Source organism: Mesoplodon mirus (assembly GCF_964341445.2).
Source record: "Mesoplodon mirus genome assembly, chromosome: 20".
In the NCBI taxonomy this organism is placed as follows: Eukaryota; Metazoa; Chordata; class Mammalia; order Artiodactyla; family Ziphiidae; genus Mesoplodon; species Mesoplodon mirus.
Genome location: NC_138996.1, coordinates 16059123 through 16078999, shown reverse-complemented (window position 1 = coordinate 16078999; position 19877 = coordinate 16059123). Strand labels below are relative to the sequence as shown.

Genomic DNA, 19877 nt, shown 5'->3' with positions numbered 1-19877 from the left:
TAGGAATCACAAGAGTAAAATTCTAATTTCAATTACTAAATATCCCTTTCATAGATATAGGTAATAGTTATAAGCCAAGATAAAGTTAATAAGTCAGAGTCTTTTCAAAGCTTTAAAGCAAGATAAAAGTGAAAGAGTATATAGAAAAAATCATTTCTTTCAGGTCTGAAGGATTTTATGACTCTCAGTGTTTATTGTTTTAAAATTAAAGATTCACTTTTTGACAACCAGTATATTCAACTCAGCATACCTAAAGCAAAGAATTAAAGTTGGTCAGTTTTAGACTGGTTCTGCCAACTTGCTGTAAATACAGCCCAAACATTCCTCCCTGCACATATTTATCATAGTGTATGGGGATGACCAATTTTTTTTAACTTTTTATTTTATACTGGAGTATAGGCGATGAACAATGCTGTGGTAGTTTCAGGTGCACAGCAAAGCGACTCAGCCATACATGTACATGTATCCATTCTCCCCCAGACTCCCCTCCCATCCAGGCGGCCACATAACATTGAGCAGAGTTCCCTGTGCTCTACAGTAGGTCCTTGTTGGTTATCCTTTATAAATATAGCAGTGTGTACCTGGGGGATGACCAAATTTTATAGTTTCCTGTAAGATTTTCTCTATGAAAATAGAAAATACCAGAAGCTGAGAATTATAATCTGTAAAATATGAGGTGCATTTATTATATGGGTAATCCTTTATTCTGTCCTAGTCATAGACATACAACCTAATTATGTTTTAATAAATCACTTGAAAAAAACACTTAAAATTATAGTTCCTTTAAATGCTTCTCCTTTTTATTTTTATTTATTTATTTATTTATTTATTTGCGGTACGCGGGCATCTCACTGTTGTGGCCTCTCCCGTTGCGGAGCACAGGCTCCGGACGCGCAGGCTCAGCGGCCATGGCTCACGGGCCCAGCCGCTCCACGGCATGTGGGATCTTCCCGGACCGGGGCACTAACCCGTGTCCCCTGCATCGGCAGGCGGACTCTCAACCACCGGGCCACCAGGGAAGCCCGCTTCTCCTTTTTAAACAATTGTACCCAGATTATCTATGTTTTCTCTTTTTTACTTCTTTAGAAAACATCTGAGACCACTGTATTTTAATTATAATAATGAAACATGATTATTTTTCACTGTAGCCTTTGCAAAGATTTACAAGCTGAGTGAGTATATATGATAGTTTCTGAATACCTCTTAGGAACCAGTGCAGTTATTTTCCACGTGTTAATTTCAGCTCTTCTGTGGCCCTCCCATGTCCTGTACAAAAAGTGCTATCGCCTAAGTGCTGTTCATTTGTTCCATTTTGGTATTGTGCCAACACTGGAATTTTTTTCACCCACACAGCTTTTCATTAAATTTTAAGCCCAATCCAGAAAGAAATAACTTGTTATATATTTTTCTAATCTTAAAGTGAAATGTTGTCTTCCTCCAACAGTTATTAAAGCAGCAACCCATGAATGAATATTGTTTCCCCCAAGCTAATCGTCTTCTAGTTCTCAGCAAATTGGCATTATACTTTTATTGTATCTTTTTTTTGGTAATATAATCTTTCAGAAAAGTGTTAAAGCTTACTACGAGATCTTGTGGGAAACAAAATCTTTGACATCTATGATTTTGATCAGTTTTATCCCCCTTTTGCACCATGTCTTTACTGATGCATCAGAGCAAGCCATTGATGGAAGAATTGGAATATGTTCACTATCCAAAATACGTCATGCCTTTTTTGTCAAATTTGTCTAATTGTTTTGTAATCCCTGTATTAAAAACATCTATAACAGTAAAAATAGTTTAGTCAGAAGTGAAACCAAGGCACATCATATACCATGTCTTACGATATTATATTGTTCACTGGACGACTTGAATAGAAACAGAAAACACGAAAGCGTTGCATTGGCTCATCATGGTCCTGTGTATGAAGCCAGTTCATAGTTTCCACATGGTCCATCTGTCCAGGGCAAAACGTTTCTGAAGCATGTGCCACATCATTCAAAATCAGCTTTATCCCTGGCTAAAGACATGACTCAGACACACCACAAACACACGAGTTTCCAAGTAGTCTCTCTGGTCATCTCATCCACTGTTGTCGTTTGGGGAGTTGAAGTCGAAGACTTTACAGCAAAGCTCTTTTGTCTCTCTGTTTAGAACAAGGTGTTCCAAATGGATTAACCATATAACAGTTAAACACTTCTCTGAGGAGAGGTTTGCTGGTTACTTGGACTTCTCCTCTGGGAACTGTGCGGGAATTTCTGTGGTGTTTCTCATCTTTTATATTTCTCTTCTCTCTAAAGTAACTTAAAATTTATCCTGGGGGGGAAAAAAAACAGTTACTATTCCAGATTGCATAAAGACCAGAAAAGAATCATTCCGTCTTTTACCCTCTGGTACCCCATGTAGTCACATGGTTCAAAGAAACAGGACAGTTTGAACATGACATTGTCCAGATGTTCCTCTTTGTTTTCTCCCCTTGTTCTTGTATATCTGCTCTTCTGAACAGCTTTACTTAGAGAACTATTTTGGAAGATGTTGATGTGATTTCTTTTTAATCTAAAAATGATTTTATACCAGACCGTATTTATAAACCCATGATGCTGTCCTATGGGCAGATGTGCCTTCCCCATGTGGGGATTAGAGTTTTAACCACCAATTTTGGTGAATAGTCTGAGCTCTTTCACTTCAACTCTCTGGACAGTATATTTATAACATAGAGTTAATATGTTCTCCAAACTTCTTCCCAGGGAGTCAGTGAAATTAAATGAATTCATTTCTGCTAAAGCACTTCGAACTCTGGGGAAGCAAGATTTCTTTTTCCTTATAATAAAAAATAAATGGTAGAATTACATTCTCTCTGTAGACATTGGAAAAATATATACACCTGTCTTAACAGACTGTGTTATCATATTTAATTCCCAATTCTTCATTTTATTTAACACTAGCAGTTTTTATTTGATTTGTTGGGGCCACCAGCTAGCTTTATAACTTTGCATTTGACATTCATTTAATCATGTACTATCTCTGATCATTAACTTCCTTATATGTAAAAACAGAAAACAGAAACAAAAAGCAAACAAAACATAGGAAGATGGGAGGTGCCTTTAAACATGAACTTATGATTTTGTCTATTTTTTATGAAGCCATGTAGTATATATAAGGGCCTATATTGTATTACACATTATTATTGAGATAGTTATGAAAAACATATAGCTCGAGGAGATAAAGTCACAACAAATTTGTTATAATAAATTAAACTCAGTAAATGAAATATTAATTAACATTTGTTTATAGAACAGCTACATCTATGCCAGGCGTTTTTGAAAACACAGAGAAAACATGAAGCATGGTCGCTTGTCCCTGGGAACTTAGTCTACTTAGAGAAATGGAGTAACTAAAATAGTACATCAGTTAAAGTGGCTATATCCCAAGTGGTACAGTGCTGATTGTTATGGTAATGAGAATTTAAAGAAGGAAAAGGCTGGAATTAGTTGAAGACTTTATAAACATTGTCATCATTTATGGAGTTTTCTCCGTATACCAGGCAGACACTGAGGCTGCACTAATCTTCCCATGAGACCCAGTGACATGTGTAGCTAGACGAGCAGCTCCATTCTGGGAAGTAAAACAAAACAAAAAAACTAAGTTAGACAGGAGAGTCAGTTTCTGAGCTCTGAAGGCCAGGCAGAGGACTTTGGACGTTGTGATAGCTAATCGGGCATCATAGTAACTTCTGGAGCAGGGGAGTGATACCATAAACATAGCAAGTGCTTAGAGAAAAGAGACTTCCATACAGGCTAGAGACATCTGGGGACCGGGTAAGATGAGGAGAGAAAGTCAAGACACTAGCTAAGGTTAAAGTTTTATAAAATCCTGGCATAGCGATGATGAGGAGGATGACGATATTTATAACATATTAGTAGCTGAATTAACATAATTAAACAAGGGGGTGATGGTTCAGATTCAAGTTGTGTCCTATGGCCTCATCATCATGGCTGTAGAAGGAGAAATTTGGAATAGAGCAAAGGGATGTATTTTGGGTTAGACCTGGAGTCCAGCCAGCTCTGGAAACGTTCGTCCTTCAGAGTGGGTGTGACACTTACCTTCTGTAACATTTGACAGGGAGAGAAACCTTTGTGAGTGGGCGGGACCCTTGTGGCTTCGATGTAGATAGTCAGCTCTTCACATGACCACGTGTTCTATGTCTTCTGTGTCCCCTTGTATCAAGACTCCTGCTATGTACTTCCTAGGTATTTATTAACTCATTTTTGACTTCGTGAAGACAGAGGAAAACAAATCCTTTTGTTCTTATAGAAACCAGTTTGGCTGCAGTTTGGCATAAAGTCAGGTACACTAAGTGTTCTTAAGAGCTTGGTTCCTTTTTTTCTCCTGAAATCAGTTAGGCAGCCACATGTATTTATTGATCTCCTCTAAGAGGCAAGTTCTATGCTTGTGCTCGGTATGAAGTGGTGAGCAAAATCACGTGGTCTCTGCCCTCATGGAGTCTGTAGGCTCTTGTGAGTAGCAGATGTATTTCAAGTAATTCATTTAATTATAAATGATTGGTGTGCTGAATGCTATGAAGAGAATTTAGGGAGCTAAGGGAATGTACCATGGGGGACCACAACCAGCCAGAGGCAGAGAACTCCGTCAGGGAAAAAAAGTATATGCAGCCCTCGCCTTGAGAAGCATATAGTCTATTTGAAATACAATGCACCTCTTTGAAATATTTCTACTGAATGATTTAAGTCAAAAGTGAATATTTAGATGTTTCATCATAAAATGAGGCTGGAGTAGATGGAACTATAAAGTTTGGAATCGCTAAGCTGTGTGATGAGACAGGGAAAGGCGTCCTCCAGGGAGGAAAACCAAACCACAAATTAGCCGAGTCCATAAGTCATTGTGTCACAAGGACACGTAGATGCATGGGACATAGATTGAGCCTGTATCCGATGAAATTGTCTGACCCCAAAGTAAAGGATACATCAGTTAGAGTAAACAATGGCAAGGATTTTCATCTACAGATGAGCATTTCAGAACAAGCTGTACAAACAGAGCTTTGGGAAGGGCACCAGGGTTCAAACAAGGAGGGGTTAATTCATAAACACTGGCACCCTCATTAATGGGATTGTATGTCTTAGATGTTGAAAAACAACACTGGTGAGCCAGGATAACTTAGATTTTTTTTTCCCCTCAGTATTTACCCACGAGTCCACTGTGGCCACTCTATGTATACTGTTATCTCAAGAATTGAGAACTAGCCCCCAGATCTTAATAAAAAAGAAATGGGATGATCCATACTAGCTGAACAGTGATGGGGAGGTATAAGGTTGGATCTGAAGGAAATGTTATTGAAGGAATATATTATATTTAATATTTTCTTTAATGGTACTGAAGAAGGCATTCCCTTGAGGAAATAAATGTCTTTTGCAGATGATACCATAAAGAACACTAAAACACAAATTAGAAAAGCATATACAAACCTCAAGAAATTTCACTTCATGGTGGATAACAGAACGAAGTTCATCTTGGAAAAATGCAGAATAATAGTAACAATCCATTTGGGAGAGAATAATCTACAACACAGATACTCAGCCAGTGAGTGGGCGAGTTCTAGCCAGAATCCTGAGTGAAGGGGTGAGAAAAGTCAGCCTTGCAATGTGATACTGTAGAAAAACAAATTAGCACTGTTTGACCTGGTGTGTACACTGCCAGCTCTGGTTTACGGAGCACGAGCAAAAGTCCTTAACGTCTAACACTTAAACACACCAATAATCCTCAATATGTATCTGTTGGCATTTCCATTACTTGATATTTGTAAACATGGACATCAAAGAAATTGTTTCAGCTGTTGTACAATATGAAGGAAATACCCCAACTAGTACTGAGGTAGAGTGAAAAGAAAATAGGGGCTCTTCTTTTTTGGGAGAAAATTATCTAAAAAATTGTCTGATTATTTCATGGTAGAGTGATGACCAAATAGAGACAAAATATCGTATGTAAACCTGCTTCCCTTCTCCTGCCTGATCAAGGGAGGACCTAATGAAAATTAATGAAACCAAGAAATAAAGAAAGGAAGAGAAAGGATGTCTCAGGATGGTTTATAAATTGACCATAAATTAAAAAAACCACAAAACCATTTATAATGGCTTATAAAATTAGCAAACCCTCAATAACCAGAAGTTTCTTGGAGTTCTGGAAATATCTTTGACTATGTCTAGTGTCTCCACCAAAAACAATGAGAAATACTTTATTCAATTAGAATGTAAAAAATACACCAAGCACTAAGTTGCTTCACAAAATTACATGAGTTGATGATCGATTACATAGTAAGACTATCAGGATTGTCACCATGTATTATGGTTATTATTAAGAACAGTTTTTATTTTACTGATGCTGTGCAGAAGTCTTGGTTACTAGACTGTAATGGCTTTATTAAATCCTAGGTAAGATGGTATTTCAGTAACAGGATTTAAATTTGAGGTAATAGACTTATTGTTAAAGAGTTAGAGTCTTTTCCAAATTCCAGACACAATTTTAAAGGTTTCTATTTAAGGGAGGGAGTCTATAAGGGGGATACTGGGAGCGCCTATAAAAAATTATTTGGAAGTATACAGAGGAGAGAGTCGGTCACAAACTATAAAAATAAAAGCCGGTTATTGAGCTATACCTGGCAAATCAATTGACTGTGAGAGTCTCCTTAATACAGTCCTTTACTGGACACTGCAGTCTGATCCTCAATCAGGTTCAGTTTAACTAACATTTTATGAGAGTCCTTCATGAGCCAGGCTAAACGTTAGAGCTCTAAAATGATCAGAGTGTGGTCAGCGTCCTCACAAAGAGGTAATCACGAGACAGAGAGGTGAGAACAGTGGAAGAGATCAGGGCAGCGTGCAATGTGAGCGCCAAATAAGGAATCCTTCTCCCAGGGTGTGGATGTGTGGAGGTGAGGATATGGCACTCAGGGAAGAGTTGATCCTAGTTGGAAGAGATGCTGCTTCAGTTCAGACAAAACTGGCTATGAGGGGACTTCCCTGGTGGCGCAGTGGTTGAGAGTCCGCCTGCCGATGCAGGGGACACGGGTTCGTGCCCCAGTCCAGGAAAATCCCACATGCCGTGGAGCGCCTGGGCCCGTGAGCCATGGCCGCTGAGCCTGTGCGTCCGGAGCCTGTGCTCCGCAACGGGAGAGGCCACAAAAGTGAGAGGCCCGCGTACTGCAAAAAAAAAAAAAAAAAAAAAAAAACCATCTGAGTTTTCATCTCACGAAGAACAAATATAGAGCAAAGATAGTTTATCATGTTAAGAGCAAATACTAAAATTAAAAAATATATATTTCCATCTTCTAATCTGATCAGTAAAACAAACGGTATATATAGTTTTGGAGCTACAATAGGGCCTCGGTTCTTATTCAAACAGATTCTTCTAAGACATAAAATTCTTGGAAGGTGCTCAGACTCGTGCCAAAGAATATTGTTCAAAATCAGATTAAATTGACCGTACTCTTATCTCTGAAGAAAGCGATAGATTGGGGTGCTTAAAGTACAGTGCTAATAAAGAAATACGTCAGCAGCCAGTCCGCCTATTCTTTTAGAAGTAATTCCATAGATTTTAATCAGAGCCTACAGATCAGGTGCATTTCCATTTGCATATGCTTCCTCCACCCAGTCAATGCAGTCTGCAGTTTGCTTGTGCAGAAACTGTTTCCACTTCCTTCCATCTGATTTGGTAAGAATTCTAGACATCCACAAAAGTTACATAATGATTATAGCCGCTGAACCCTTGAATTGCTTAGGAATAGGTATTTGAAATTTATTTTGCCTCCAGATTGTCTTAAAAATCCATTCTCTCAGAAATTTATTTAAGTTCTCGAGTCCTCCCTGACTGGTAATACATTCAGAAGAAATGATGTCTGGGTTTTTGCACAGTGATTCCATGTGTGAGGGTGATTCCCAGAACCTTCGTGGTAAGAGAAACCTTTGATAATCACTTAGTTAAATCCTTTCATTTTATCCCTGAGGACAGCTGAGGCCCAATGAAGCCAAATGGGCTTCTCACATGCAAGCAGCAAGATTCTGTGATGCCAGGGTAGAGGGCCTTTGGAGGTCAGGACCCCTGACATCCTAAACTTTAATGTACAAACAGATCTCTTAGGGATCTTGTTCAAATACAGATTCTTATTCAGTAGTTATGGATGGGGGCCTGAGATTCTACGTGTCTACTAACAAGATTCCAGGAGATGCTGGTGCTATTGGTCCTTGGACCCCACTTTGAATAATAATAAGGCTTTTCCGCTAAGAAAATCCATCTAAGTGAAGGTAAACAGTAGCGAAAGGAGAGTTCTGGTTCGGTTATAGCTGATAATTCCAAAAAGGATTGGCATACCTTAAGCAGATCTTGTGTTACTGCACCAAATATTCTATTGATACATCATCTTATGACAGAGATAATGCTAGTTTCCTAGGAAACATCATCTCAGGAGTTTGTACAAATTAGAAAATTGATTGGGTAAGATTTTTGATCCCCTTCATCTAGTTGTCCTGTGCCCGGTGATCTCAAAAGTGTCATCCTAGATGCATAAATGGCAATCTTCTAATAAATGTGTTTCTTCTCTTAAGGGACTCATGATTTCTCTGCTATTTGTTAATTTCATGATCCTTAAATAATACGTGCATTTCTTACCTCTAATGGTTCTCTCTCCTTCTCTTCTCTTCTCACACATACACATACCGTATTCACATATCTCATACCATGTTCTTTGTATGAAACAAGTGGATTATTGTGTGATCAAATTAAGAATTTAAATTTTTAAGATGAAGTGGTCATTATAGAATATATTCTTAGTTCTGAAATTACCTACTTAATTATAGTGTATGTCTATATGGATTTATATAGTCCTGGTTCAGAAACAAATACACAAATAAAAACCCCATGTAGGGCTTCCCTGGTGGCGCAGTGGTTGAGAGTCCGCCTGCCGATGCAGAGGACGCAGGTTCGTGCCCCGGTCCGGGAGGATCCCACATGCCGTGGAGCGGCTGGGCCCATGAGCCATGGCCGCTGGGCCTGCACGTCCAGAGCCTTGCTCCGCAGCGGGAGAGGCCACAGCGGTGAGAGGCCTGTGTACCGCAAAAAAACAAAACAAAAAACCCAAAAAACTTCAAAAATTTTTATGTCAAATAAGTTATATGGAAAACAAGTTTCCATATATTTTTCTTAAATTACCCGTGAAGGCACTCTTATTGAAGCATGTAGAATGACATCTTCATGAGAAATGACCCAACCTTACAGGTTATAGTTCTTATTTCTGTATTTCTCTAGGCAGATCTTCCTCTACTCATTGAAGCAAAAATATTATAAATGAAAAGAACCAGTTCATTAAAAAAAATATTTTGAAGAATTGAAAAAACTATATCAACACAAGATGTTTGTTGTTAAGCTTGTGGCCTCTCCCTTTGCGGAGCACAGGCTCCGGACGTGCAGGTTCAGCGGCCATGGCTCACGGGCCTAGCCGCTCCGTGGCATATGCGGTCATCCTGGACCGGGGCAGGAACCCATGTCCCCTGCATCGGCAGGCGGACTCTCAACCACCGTGCCACCAGGGAAGCCCCCGATACTATTTTTAATGATCATAATTATACTTTGTTTACCCAAGTACTTATAGGGCTGAAAATCTGGAACTACTTGTATTTATTCTTACAAGCCATTCTTCATGAAATAGGTGAAGTAGATGTACCAAATCATTTGAGAACAGTGCCATTTTTTGGCACTGAATTTGGCTTTAAGGGAGATGAAAAAAAATCAACCTTATATTAGCAAAAATGAATCGTTTTATTCACATCTCTTTGATGCCAAAAAGATGGTGTTTATTTTTATTTACTCTGGAGAGGAAAGGGTTGTAAGTAAATCATGAGGTGTGTGCATGATGGTTATGGCCTAGATGAACTATTACTAATAATCATGGCTATGGTTGTGGAGCACCTGTAAGAGGTATATTGGTGTCCTGGAACTTTTTGATGACCCTATTTATTAGAGTATGATACTGGGTAAAATGAATCCATTCTGAAATGCTTTAGTTACTGGAGTGACAGCAACAAAAAGAGCAATTGTAAAGGGCTTCCATATTTAGGCACAGCCCCATCACAAAGCTTTAAGAACAATATTCTACCAGGATTCTGGAATTTTGATAGGCAAATGTATATGAGTGAGTACAATGTAAATTTTATACAGTTTCAACACAATTTACCCTAAATGCAAAATGACATTTATTAAATACTTCAGTAGAGGAATAACTGTTTAAAGTTTAGAAGTGTATTTGCCTTTGACTTGGGATAATTGGATGAAGTGAAATTTGTACTGATAAAGATCTGCCTCTTTCGTTCACCATTAAAAATAAGACCTAATTTGTAATATCTTTAAAACAAAAAGAGACGTAGTTTTTCTTGTCAGTAATCACTAGAGTGTGAAAGTACTTGACTTCTATTGTAGTTTGTTGATTTCACTTATAAAGATACCTATGAAATGAAGTACAAAATTGTGTCTACAAAAGAAAAAGCTCAGAATCATTTAAACAATAAAAGATGGTGGATGGAACCTTATAAGCACTTACCAAAACCAGTGTTTTAACATAGTGAGTCAATTGATCAGTGACAACTTCAGAAATGCCCAAGGGAAAATGACTTAGCTGCCCAGAACTTGCCACTTCTTTTCAACTTTTCAACCTCACTCTAGTTAAATTTCAGTTAACTGATTTTATGAAGACTGAAGCAAACAACAGAAATATATAACCCACAGTTTTCATGGGACATGGTTTTCTAAATGTTTTGTCTTCTCCTTTCTTTTATGTTGTTCAGCTACCAGGTCATTTGTAGGAGTCTCCATACTCCATAGGAGGAAAATTGCCAGTCTGAAAGTTCAGTGTCTTTAGCGTTCGATTGCTTATTACATTTTTACCCTCTAGGTGCCAACCTGGATTCACTGGAGCGAGATGTACTGAGAATGTGCCCATGAAAGTCCAAACCCAAGAAAGTATGTTAAAATAATCTGAAATTTGCTTTCTCCCCCAAACTACAGCAACAATTACTACCACTTGGTGGTTTTACAACTCAGTTGTGACTGATTCCTTTTGTTCTAGTTATGGTTTAACCACTCAGGGCATAAACCCATTCAATGAGACCTTGTTTAACTGTGTCTCAACACAGACCCCAAAGGTCATCAATTTTATAAAAGAATGACCCACCAGGATGGTCAGCGATGCTGGTGATCATGGCGGGCCAGCCAACCAGAACTCCTTTACTTCCAACATTTTGGACCAATGCTGTCAAATAGAAAACCTAGTTAAAGAAAACATCTGCTTTCACTTCAAGTGACTCCCTTTGAGAGAATGCAGTCACTTAAAATGCTGGGATCTTTCTCTCATTTTTGTCCAAATTTTTAACCCTTTGGGGGAAATGCCAGAGTCTAAAAGCCATGATTAGGACAAAGACTCAGTTCCTGAGGGTGAACTCACCAAGTTCAATCAAATGTCACTGAAGGAGCTTCTTTCTAGCATATATTCACCTCTTCTCTTTTTCTCTGTTTTTTCTACCATTGTTTTTTTGTTTCTTCTCTCAGGTGCCCAAATGAGTTTACTGGTGATCGCTGCCAAAACTACGTAATGGCCAGCTTCTACAGTACGTCCACTCCCTTTCTGTCTCTGCCTGAATAGGAGCATGCTCAGTCGGTGCTGCTTTCTTGTTGCTGCATCTTCCCTCAGATTTCACCTAGAGCTAGATGTGTTTTACCAGGTCTAACATTGACTGCCTCTGCCTGTCGCATGAGAACATTAACAAAAGCAATTGTATTACTTCCTCTGTTCATGACTAGTTGGCTCTGAGATACTCATAGGTGTGTGAGGCTCCGATGTTTCTGAAATTGATCTTGAATAATGTGATACAAAATGATAGTCTATATCACACAGTGCAATGATAATAAAGGCATTTAAAAGTCTCACTTTTATTGATAAAATAAAATCATTCCACTGGACAGTCCATCTTCTTTATAAAATGACCCCATCCTGAAAAGGATGTTCGCTAAGTTGTAACCAGTACACACTTGAAATGATGGTAAGTTCATTTCGGTTCAGAATGTGTTATTTCTAACAAATAAACAGAATAAAAAGAGTGCAGATGTTTCTCTTCATTAACCAAACAGTTTGCATTTAAGTTTAAAAAAAGCACTGAGCAGGAAAATTAAAAACAAACAAACATTTTACAGCAAAGGAGATAGCCAGGCTTCTATTGACCTTGTTTAGGAAAAAAGTGATTCGGGTCTAAATGATTTTTAGATGAATTGTTAAATCATTTATTTATGTTATTCTAGTTTCACTAATAATTTTATGAAAATTGTTTTTTAAAAATATTTATTAGTTACTTTGAAATATCACAGTTCACTGCTAGATATATATTTTTAAATGAGAACTGGGAAATTTTTATCGATTTCTGTGGCTTTAAGAAGTCTTGGACATCATTCCTAAAAGACCCAATTCACATTGTATATTGCACGGATAACTAAACTATGTATTTCTCCTGCTTTTGTGAACAAAGACTATAGCTTTTAATTCTGGAGCTTTCAAAGCATTATATTTAAAATGGATTCCATATAGTTATCCATTTAGATCAAAGGTTGACAAATTTTTTTCTGTAAAGGATCAGATGGTACATACTTTTGTGTTTGCAGACCATACCATCAGTGTCATAACCACAGAAAACTTGGCCACTGTAGCACAAAAGCAGTCATAAACTATGCATGAACTCATAAGCATGGCTGTGTACTATTGAAACTTTATTTACAAAAGCATCGTAATGGATTTGTCAACCTCTGATTCAGATTGTCAATTTCTCACCCCAAGAAATATTTCACATAGCGTATTAGGGTATAAATTCATGTAACACAAGAAACAGTGATAGCAATTGGTCATTTGGGGGCTCTAAAAGAATGAGATTTGACTCTTACTTGTATACATGCAAAGAATAAGATTCTGTTCCTTATGTTAACAGACATGGAAGAATAAAGAAATTTCATATGCATTATGGGGAGATTAGGCCCATACTATTCAAACTTTTTCTTTTTTTAGTGAGGTGGTACTTATTATGTATTTACAAAGGCTGCAGATCAAAAATTGTGTTACAGACCATTTTATGTTGTGAAAAATTGGTAAATTGGCATTGCTAAATTTTCAAACACGGTCTCCCCTTTATTCAGAATCTTTAAGTAAAATGCCTTTAGTGGACAGAATTGTTCTCTCTACAGCTGTAGAATATTGTTACAAAGGTAGATAAGATAGAAAGTAAAAACAGAATGTAAAAGTAGAATTTTACTTAATATAGTAATTTCCTTTTAGAAATGTGTTTGTATTCAAATGACATAGATTTAGCAAATCCATGTGACTGTGTAAATTCAATACAATTATATTTTAGAATTTAATGAAAATTCTGAACATGTGCATTATACTTAAATTTTTGGAATATCATTGTGCACTGAAAGCAATGTTGAAGTACCAGATAGAGAAAAGCATTACAAAATGAAGATATTCCCCCAAAATGATAATGCAGTGAGATCTGACGGTAATAACCTGAGAAAATGTTCTCAGCTTCTCTTTTAGACCATTTTCTCTTTCTTAAGATATAATTTTAAAATAGCTACTGTGTATTTAATCTGAGTGTGATTCCTTGAATAAATTCTTTAGTAAGCTTTCAGTGGCACTTTTGGAAGATGTCCAGGAAAGCAGCGTTCATTTTTAACCTGATTTAACAAAGATTGATAGGAAGCACATTTATAAACAAAATCTGTAGCGACTCTGCATCAGCGCAGCCTCATGTCTGGAAAAGCAAGAGCTTCCAATCAGAAACTGCTTTCCAAAATTGTCTTGCCCAGAGTTAATTTTCTAACTTCCATGTCTTACATTCTCAATTTTTATTTCTGCAGACCTTCACATAGAAGGCAGGAAAATAAATGTTTGCTGCTCTGAGAACTTTATGTTCAAGTAACAATGAAGGCTACACAAAAACTAAAAAGTGTTGCCACCATGGTAATGTTTAAAATTTATTTATTGGTGTTCATAAAGTTTGAAATGCATAACATACATTTTAAAAGAAAAGATATTCCCCAGCTTCAAAGAGAAACATTGTTCAACTTACCAAGCCACATTTTCAGTTGAAGAATCACATTCTAAAAGAATGTACAATTTTTTAAATGCTTATTAACATGTAACTTACATTATTAGGATTTAATACAGTTTGTCTGGTCAGGGTGTCCTATGGGACATTTATTGATTTATAAAAACTGATTTAAAATATGAAAGAAAGGAACACATGTATATTTTATAGAGCGTCCTTGAAGGAAGCCTTTTTCCTTGAAATAAAACATATTTATAATACTTTCTAGGAAAATATTGTCAAGGTTAGTCAGCTTCAAATTTCACCCTTCTTGACACAGAATTCCTACTTGAAAGGATTGTGTTCATCATTTTGTGTGTGTGTGTGTGTGAGAGAGAGAGAGTGCATGTGTGTCTCTGTGTGTGTGTGTGTGTGTATATATATATATATATAGACAATTGATAATCAATTTATAGATGTTATAGAAAAAAAGCACTCACAGCTTCAATAGTTACAGGCAGTATGGAGCAAATAGGTCATGTATAAACTAACATTTTAAGGAAGTAATTATAGAATAGCCCAAATTATAGACTATTTTAAAAGAGTACAATTTTAGAACTTGTAGGCATATTCTCAGAATGAGTAAACTTAGCCTTAAAAGTATTTTTGAACCGTAGGTTACTAGTGCCTAAATTATTTGTGTTGACTTTTCTAAATGTTTTAAAAACTCTCTGAAGTTATTAATTTCTTTATCAAACATGTGTATCTTGCTGAAAGTAGAATAAAGACACACTCAACCTATGACAAAATTATCATTAACTCCAGCTGAGCGTTAGTGAGATTTCACTGTGTGTGTTTTTGTGAATGAATCAATACTTGCTCATGGCATATGGAAGCTTGGAAGGAAGGAGAGAGTTTCCTATTACATTTCGAAGGGCTCAGTGGCAATATGGGTTGGTATATGTGAAAAAAAATCTACATTTGTAAAGGTAAGTCGAAAATTAGAAGTCAGACGCTAAATTGTTCCCATTTAGAAATGACATTGACAGGACCCCTCTAGAAACCTCAGAGGGGCAGAAAGTCAAGAGGACACATACCTCTTTGAGATTATTTGCATAAGGAGACCCAAGATATTAAGGAATAAAACCCTGAATGTCTTCAAATTTAACAGAAATTATCATTGCATGTATGGACAATTTCAATTTTTAAAAAAGTTGTTTTCTTGTTCTTTTCTCTAATGCAATTGAAATTTTAAATTAACCTATAGGTTAATCAGTTTTCTTCAAACTATTATAAAATCCTAAAACAAAGGATTAGCGAGTCAATATTTAATAGTTTCTGAAGACTCTTAGATTTAAATTAATTTTTTTATATTGCTTACTGCACAGCAGGAAATCACATGTAGAAAAGGAAACTAAATTGTTTACAGTAACCTTCGTGTTTTTGAATTACTAATTTAATTTGAAAAATGGAGTGGCTAGGCAGAAGTTCAATAGGAAACACATGATATGTAATAAGCCTAAGCCAACATTAGATTAAATAGAAAAGATAGAAAGTAATGACCTCTTCAGAAAATGAAAAGTGTTTGTGTATCCTACTTGTCTTGACTCACAATGAAAGAAATGTAGCCACCAATAGTAAAAATAAATTAGAGTAGTATTTGCTATGGAACTAGTGTGACTGATGCATGCTTCCTCTGCTTGTTTCCTTGTTAGGGCTTATAGCCAGAAGAGATTCCAATTTTAAGTACCAATTTCCCTTTGAATTATTGAAATTGGAGCTGCCTGATATGAATGACTTCCCATGAAATGAAATTAGAGTTAGGCTCACAGACTTACCTATAAAACTGTAAATGCAGTAATATGTATGCATGAGCATGCTACTAATTTCATTGAAGACTTAACCAAGCTTTCTATGCAACTAATATAGATAATTAGCAGTGTTCACGTAGGCGTGGAATCATGATTCTCTTTTCTGGAAAGAGTTTCTGTAGTTATCTCTTGATTTTAACCCTTAAATTATTACTGACGTAGGAGGAAAAGGCAAGAGATGGAGAGGGTTCTAGGGAGAAAAATTGAGTCACTTTCTCATGTAAATGTGTAAGGAAATTTATTATCAGTTCTTCGGAAAATGAATTTTGGTATCTTGATGTTCCGAAGTTTATATGGAGGAAACAAATGGGGGGAAAAATGTCAATTTGTCAAATTGAATGTTGCACAGAGGCAAGAGAAATTCGTTTGGATTGGAAAAAGTGGTTAATTTTCCTGTGAACATTGTGCAACCAAAGTAACCCTACATCCTCTGGCTTTAAATTTATGAAAAATGTAGGTGATTTGCCTGAGTACCCTGGACTCAAGGCAAAGGGAACTCACTGTTATATAAAGTGCCTCTTTATCATTGTTACTAGATGCACTATCTATATATCTATATCATCTATATATAGAGATATAGATTTTTTAAATCTAGGAAACTTCATTTTCTTAAGAGGTGGCAGGTTTTTTTTTAAATCTAAATTCTTGATATATCCCAGGAGCTATCAGAGTTTTGAGGGCCGTGAAATTAATCAGAAGTAAACCTACATCCATGCAGTAAGTGGCCCAAAGTAAATCTCCAGATACATCTGTTCCCCAAGCTGTTGAACCCCTCTGCTGTTGGCCGACATACTTCATGTCTCCTTTATTCCACAGGGTCACCCTGTGAGGCATTTATCAATATTGTAAGCATTTTGTCAACAAGAAATTAACTTGTCCAAAGTCACTGAACAGGTAAATGGCAGAGAAAGGACCTGAAACGAGGATGACTCCAAACATACTTAGGTCCTCCTTTCCCTTCTCTCTATGAGGAGCTTTGCTCATGTCCAAACTGATGCTTCTGTAAGAGAAACACCCCTCTACCGCATGTTTTCAAACTTTACAGATGCCTTGTCATATTTTGGGGGCTGTCCTGGTACCTCTCTAATCAGTGACCAAGGGAAGAAAGAGAGACCACAGAACCCCTCTGTTTTCATCCCGCCCCTCCTTCCCACCTGCCTCTCCACCACCCACGCACAAATAAGGAAATCCTGAAGGGCTGCACATGATGAAATTTGGTTAACAACTTTTTGTTTCAAGAATGGAATGTGTCCTTTCCAGAGGTTTTTGGTTTTTTTCTGTTTATTTGTTTGTTTTGTTTTTTTGGCCCCATTTTGTCACTTGAGCCTGTGCAGGTTCTGCTGGTCCTGCAATCCCGGCCCCTCCTTAGTCAGGTCTGCCAGGACTGTGGGCTGTGAGCACACAACTTTGAGTCCCTTTCCCTGGGCAGCCCTGCAGTTTCCCTGGGTGCCTGTGCCCTTCAGCTGTCATCTGGGCATTGGAGCTAAGCACTGGGAAGTGATCATCTAATTGGCTCTTCGTGATTTGAAGACGTAGTAAATTAAATTTAACTAAAGAACCCAGGAATTGCATCCTCCCCCGCCTCTTTTTTCTTTTCTTTTCTTTTTTTTTTTTAACCAATTGAAAAAGTGAGGCATTCAGAGCTGTCCTATGCCACACAGGAATTATATGGAAAACTGGAAGCAGGCTCCAGTGCCCCAGTGCCCTGTCTGGCTTTTTGAGCAGAAATGTTTGCTCCTTGTCATGTAAGTGGTGGAGAGAGTAGAAGGTTTGGAGAAAAGGAAATAATTTTTAAAAAATAACTAAAGCAACAAGAAATATTAGAGCATAGCTATATAAATCCATTGTGATGAAATTTTCCAACCAAATTACTTGGCTTCACTTCCTAGCTCTGCCACTGTGTGTCTTTGGGCAAAACAATTTCACCTCCCCGGAACTTCAAGTCTGCCTTTTGAAAAGAGAAGAATGAAATAATGGCAAATGCCGTCTCTGATGATAAATACAAATAATGAATACAAATAATGAAATAGCATAGAGGAGAGTTCGGCCATACAACTTCTCCCTCAGTAAGGTCTTTTAAGGGTTAATAAAGACACAGTGTGCTGGTATTTGCGCACCTCTTAAAAAAGAAGTTCCCTCTGTGGACTCATGGGGGCGTACCTGAGCACTGCTTCCTTAACCATCCGCCGTTTGTCTGTTCAATGTGCACGCACAGAGCCATAATAGTCGTGTGTAATGTGTTTTGGAGTGCAGTGTATTGCTCTTTTCTGAAACTTTTTCCCTTTCTTTCTTTTTTTTTTGTCAACTTTCTGCATTGGCAGAGCATCTTGGGATTGAATTTATGGGTATGGACCAATCATCATTCCTTTTAGCCTGCAGAATTTAGAGCCTATGAGCTGAAACCCTTTCCCCCCCCCCCGTCTATTCTTCCCTTTCAGTTCCTAACTAATTTCCTTTCTCTTTAGAAGGGATCATACAGCTATAACAGTGATTTCTTTGCTTTCAATCTATGGTTAGTTTACCACCGTGGTACTGAGTGCAGCAGCTTTTAGATTCCCAGCTTTCACTTAGAGTTTAAAATCACCTTACCTGCTGCAAATTCACATATATCCCATGTTCTTTGACCCACTGGTTGATCTGGCCATGCTGTTATTTCCGAGCTGGGGTACGTTGGAGTGGTTTATAAGGCTGTAGGAAGAACCAAACCAGAAGGCTGAGAACAGAAGAAGCTTTACATACATCAGTGTAAGAACACTCCACATTTTAGGCTGATGGGAGCTTGACATACAATGTAAAAATCATCTATTAATATAGTAACATAGCTCTTAATCTGCAACATAATATTATATGCCTAGACTTGGATTACTCTGGTTTTCTGGAGATACTCAAGCACTGCTCTAGTCAATTTCATTATCTCATGAGCAAGGAAATAGAAAACAGAATGAAATAGCCTTGTGCTATTTTAGTTGGAAATTCTAGCACTAACAGAATTAAACTCGAGTCACTATATCCCAACAAGTAATCAAATAAGACATTTTCACACTGCAAATGTAAAATATCTCCTATGAGCATGTGAATTGGGGGCATACTTCTTTGGAAAGCCTTCACCCTAAAGAGTTGGGAGAAAAGGCCAGTCTTGGGAGGCAGGGGAAGCCATTCTATTCTTCCAGAGGCTCCACAGTGCAGGCCCCCAGGAACGTGACCGTCGGTCAATAAAGCGATGTCCTGATTATAGGAATATCTGGTCCCCAACCAGCTGGTGTCAGTGACATCATGCGTTGAGAGCATCTTATAGCGGTTGCTTTCGTTTCAATGATAACATCACAGTCTACACCTAATGTACTTCCCATAATTTGTAGAAAATCAGGTTGTTACAAGCTCTATCCATTCCAGGGATAGAACCTCAATTAATTGCTCATTGCCCCAAAAAATATTCCAAGAGAAAACTATTCATTTGATGGGAATAGCCCCACGTTCATGGGAGTGGTCCTTTGCACATCAGAGAACATCACCCAAGAGTAAGGAACACAAGAGGTCCCACCAACATCCCGCAGGGGGCAGGCGGTCCACACGAGGGGAGTTCTCTATTCAGGTTACTTTCCTCGGGATAAAAATTATCCCACTTCTAAAAAGGCTTATTGGCCTTACCTGAAAGGAAGAAAAAAATACCACCATCACCTCCCCTCTTCTTCCTAACAGCATCTTTCCTGCTTTATTACTTTAGGGTATAATTATTAAATTTAATATTTCTCTTCCCAAACAATGAAGTAGGGTGATGGATATTTCAGATGTATAACCTCCCTCAGTAAGATCTGAAGGGTTAGTAAAGGCACACTGATGTGGTACCCACACCAGGGGTTACCTTGGTAACCTTAAGGTT

At 37.6% G+C, this 19877-nt stretch overlaps 1 protein-coding gene across 7 annotated transcripts in view; it reads left to right on the top strand.

The window, feature by feature from the left end:
- Window positions 1-19877, top strand: part of NRG1 (neuregulin 1) — a gene marked incomplete at its 5' end in the record, with an annotated part of 1029511 nt that overhangs the window by 997042 nt on the left and 12592 nt on the right. For 2 of the 7 annotated variants that reach the window (XM_082608834.1, XM_082608831.1), the window contains 2 exons: window positions 11605-11663; window positions 18319-18342. In XM_082608834.1, coding sequence (XP_082464960.1) covers window positions 11605-11663; window positions 18319-18342 — 83 coding nt within the window. Of the gene's footprint in view, window positions 1-10951; window positions 11020-11604; window positions 12295-18318; window positions 18343-19877 lie in introns of those variants that run through there. The other 5 variants (XM_082608833.1, XM_082608836.1, XM_082608832.1 and 2 more) reach the window with 3 other exon arrangements.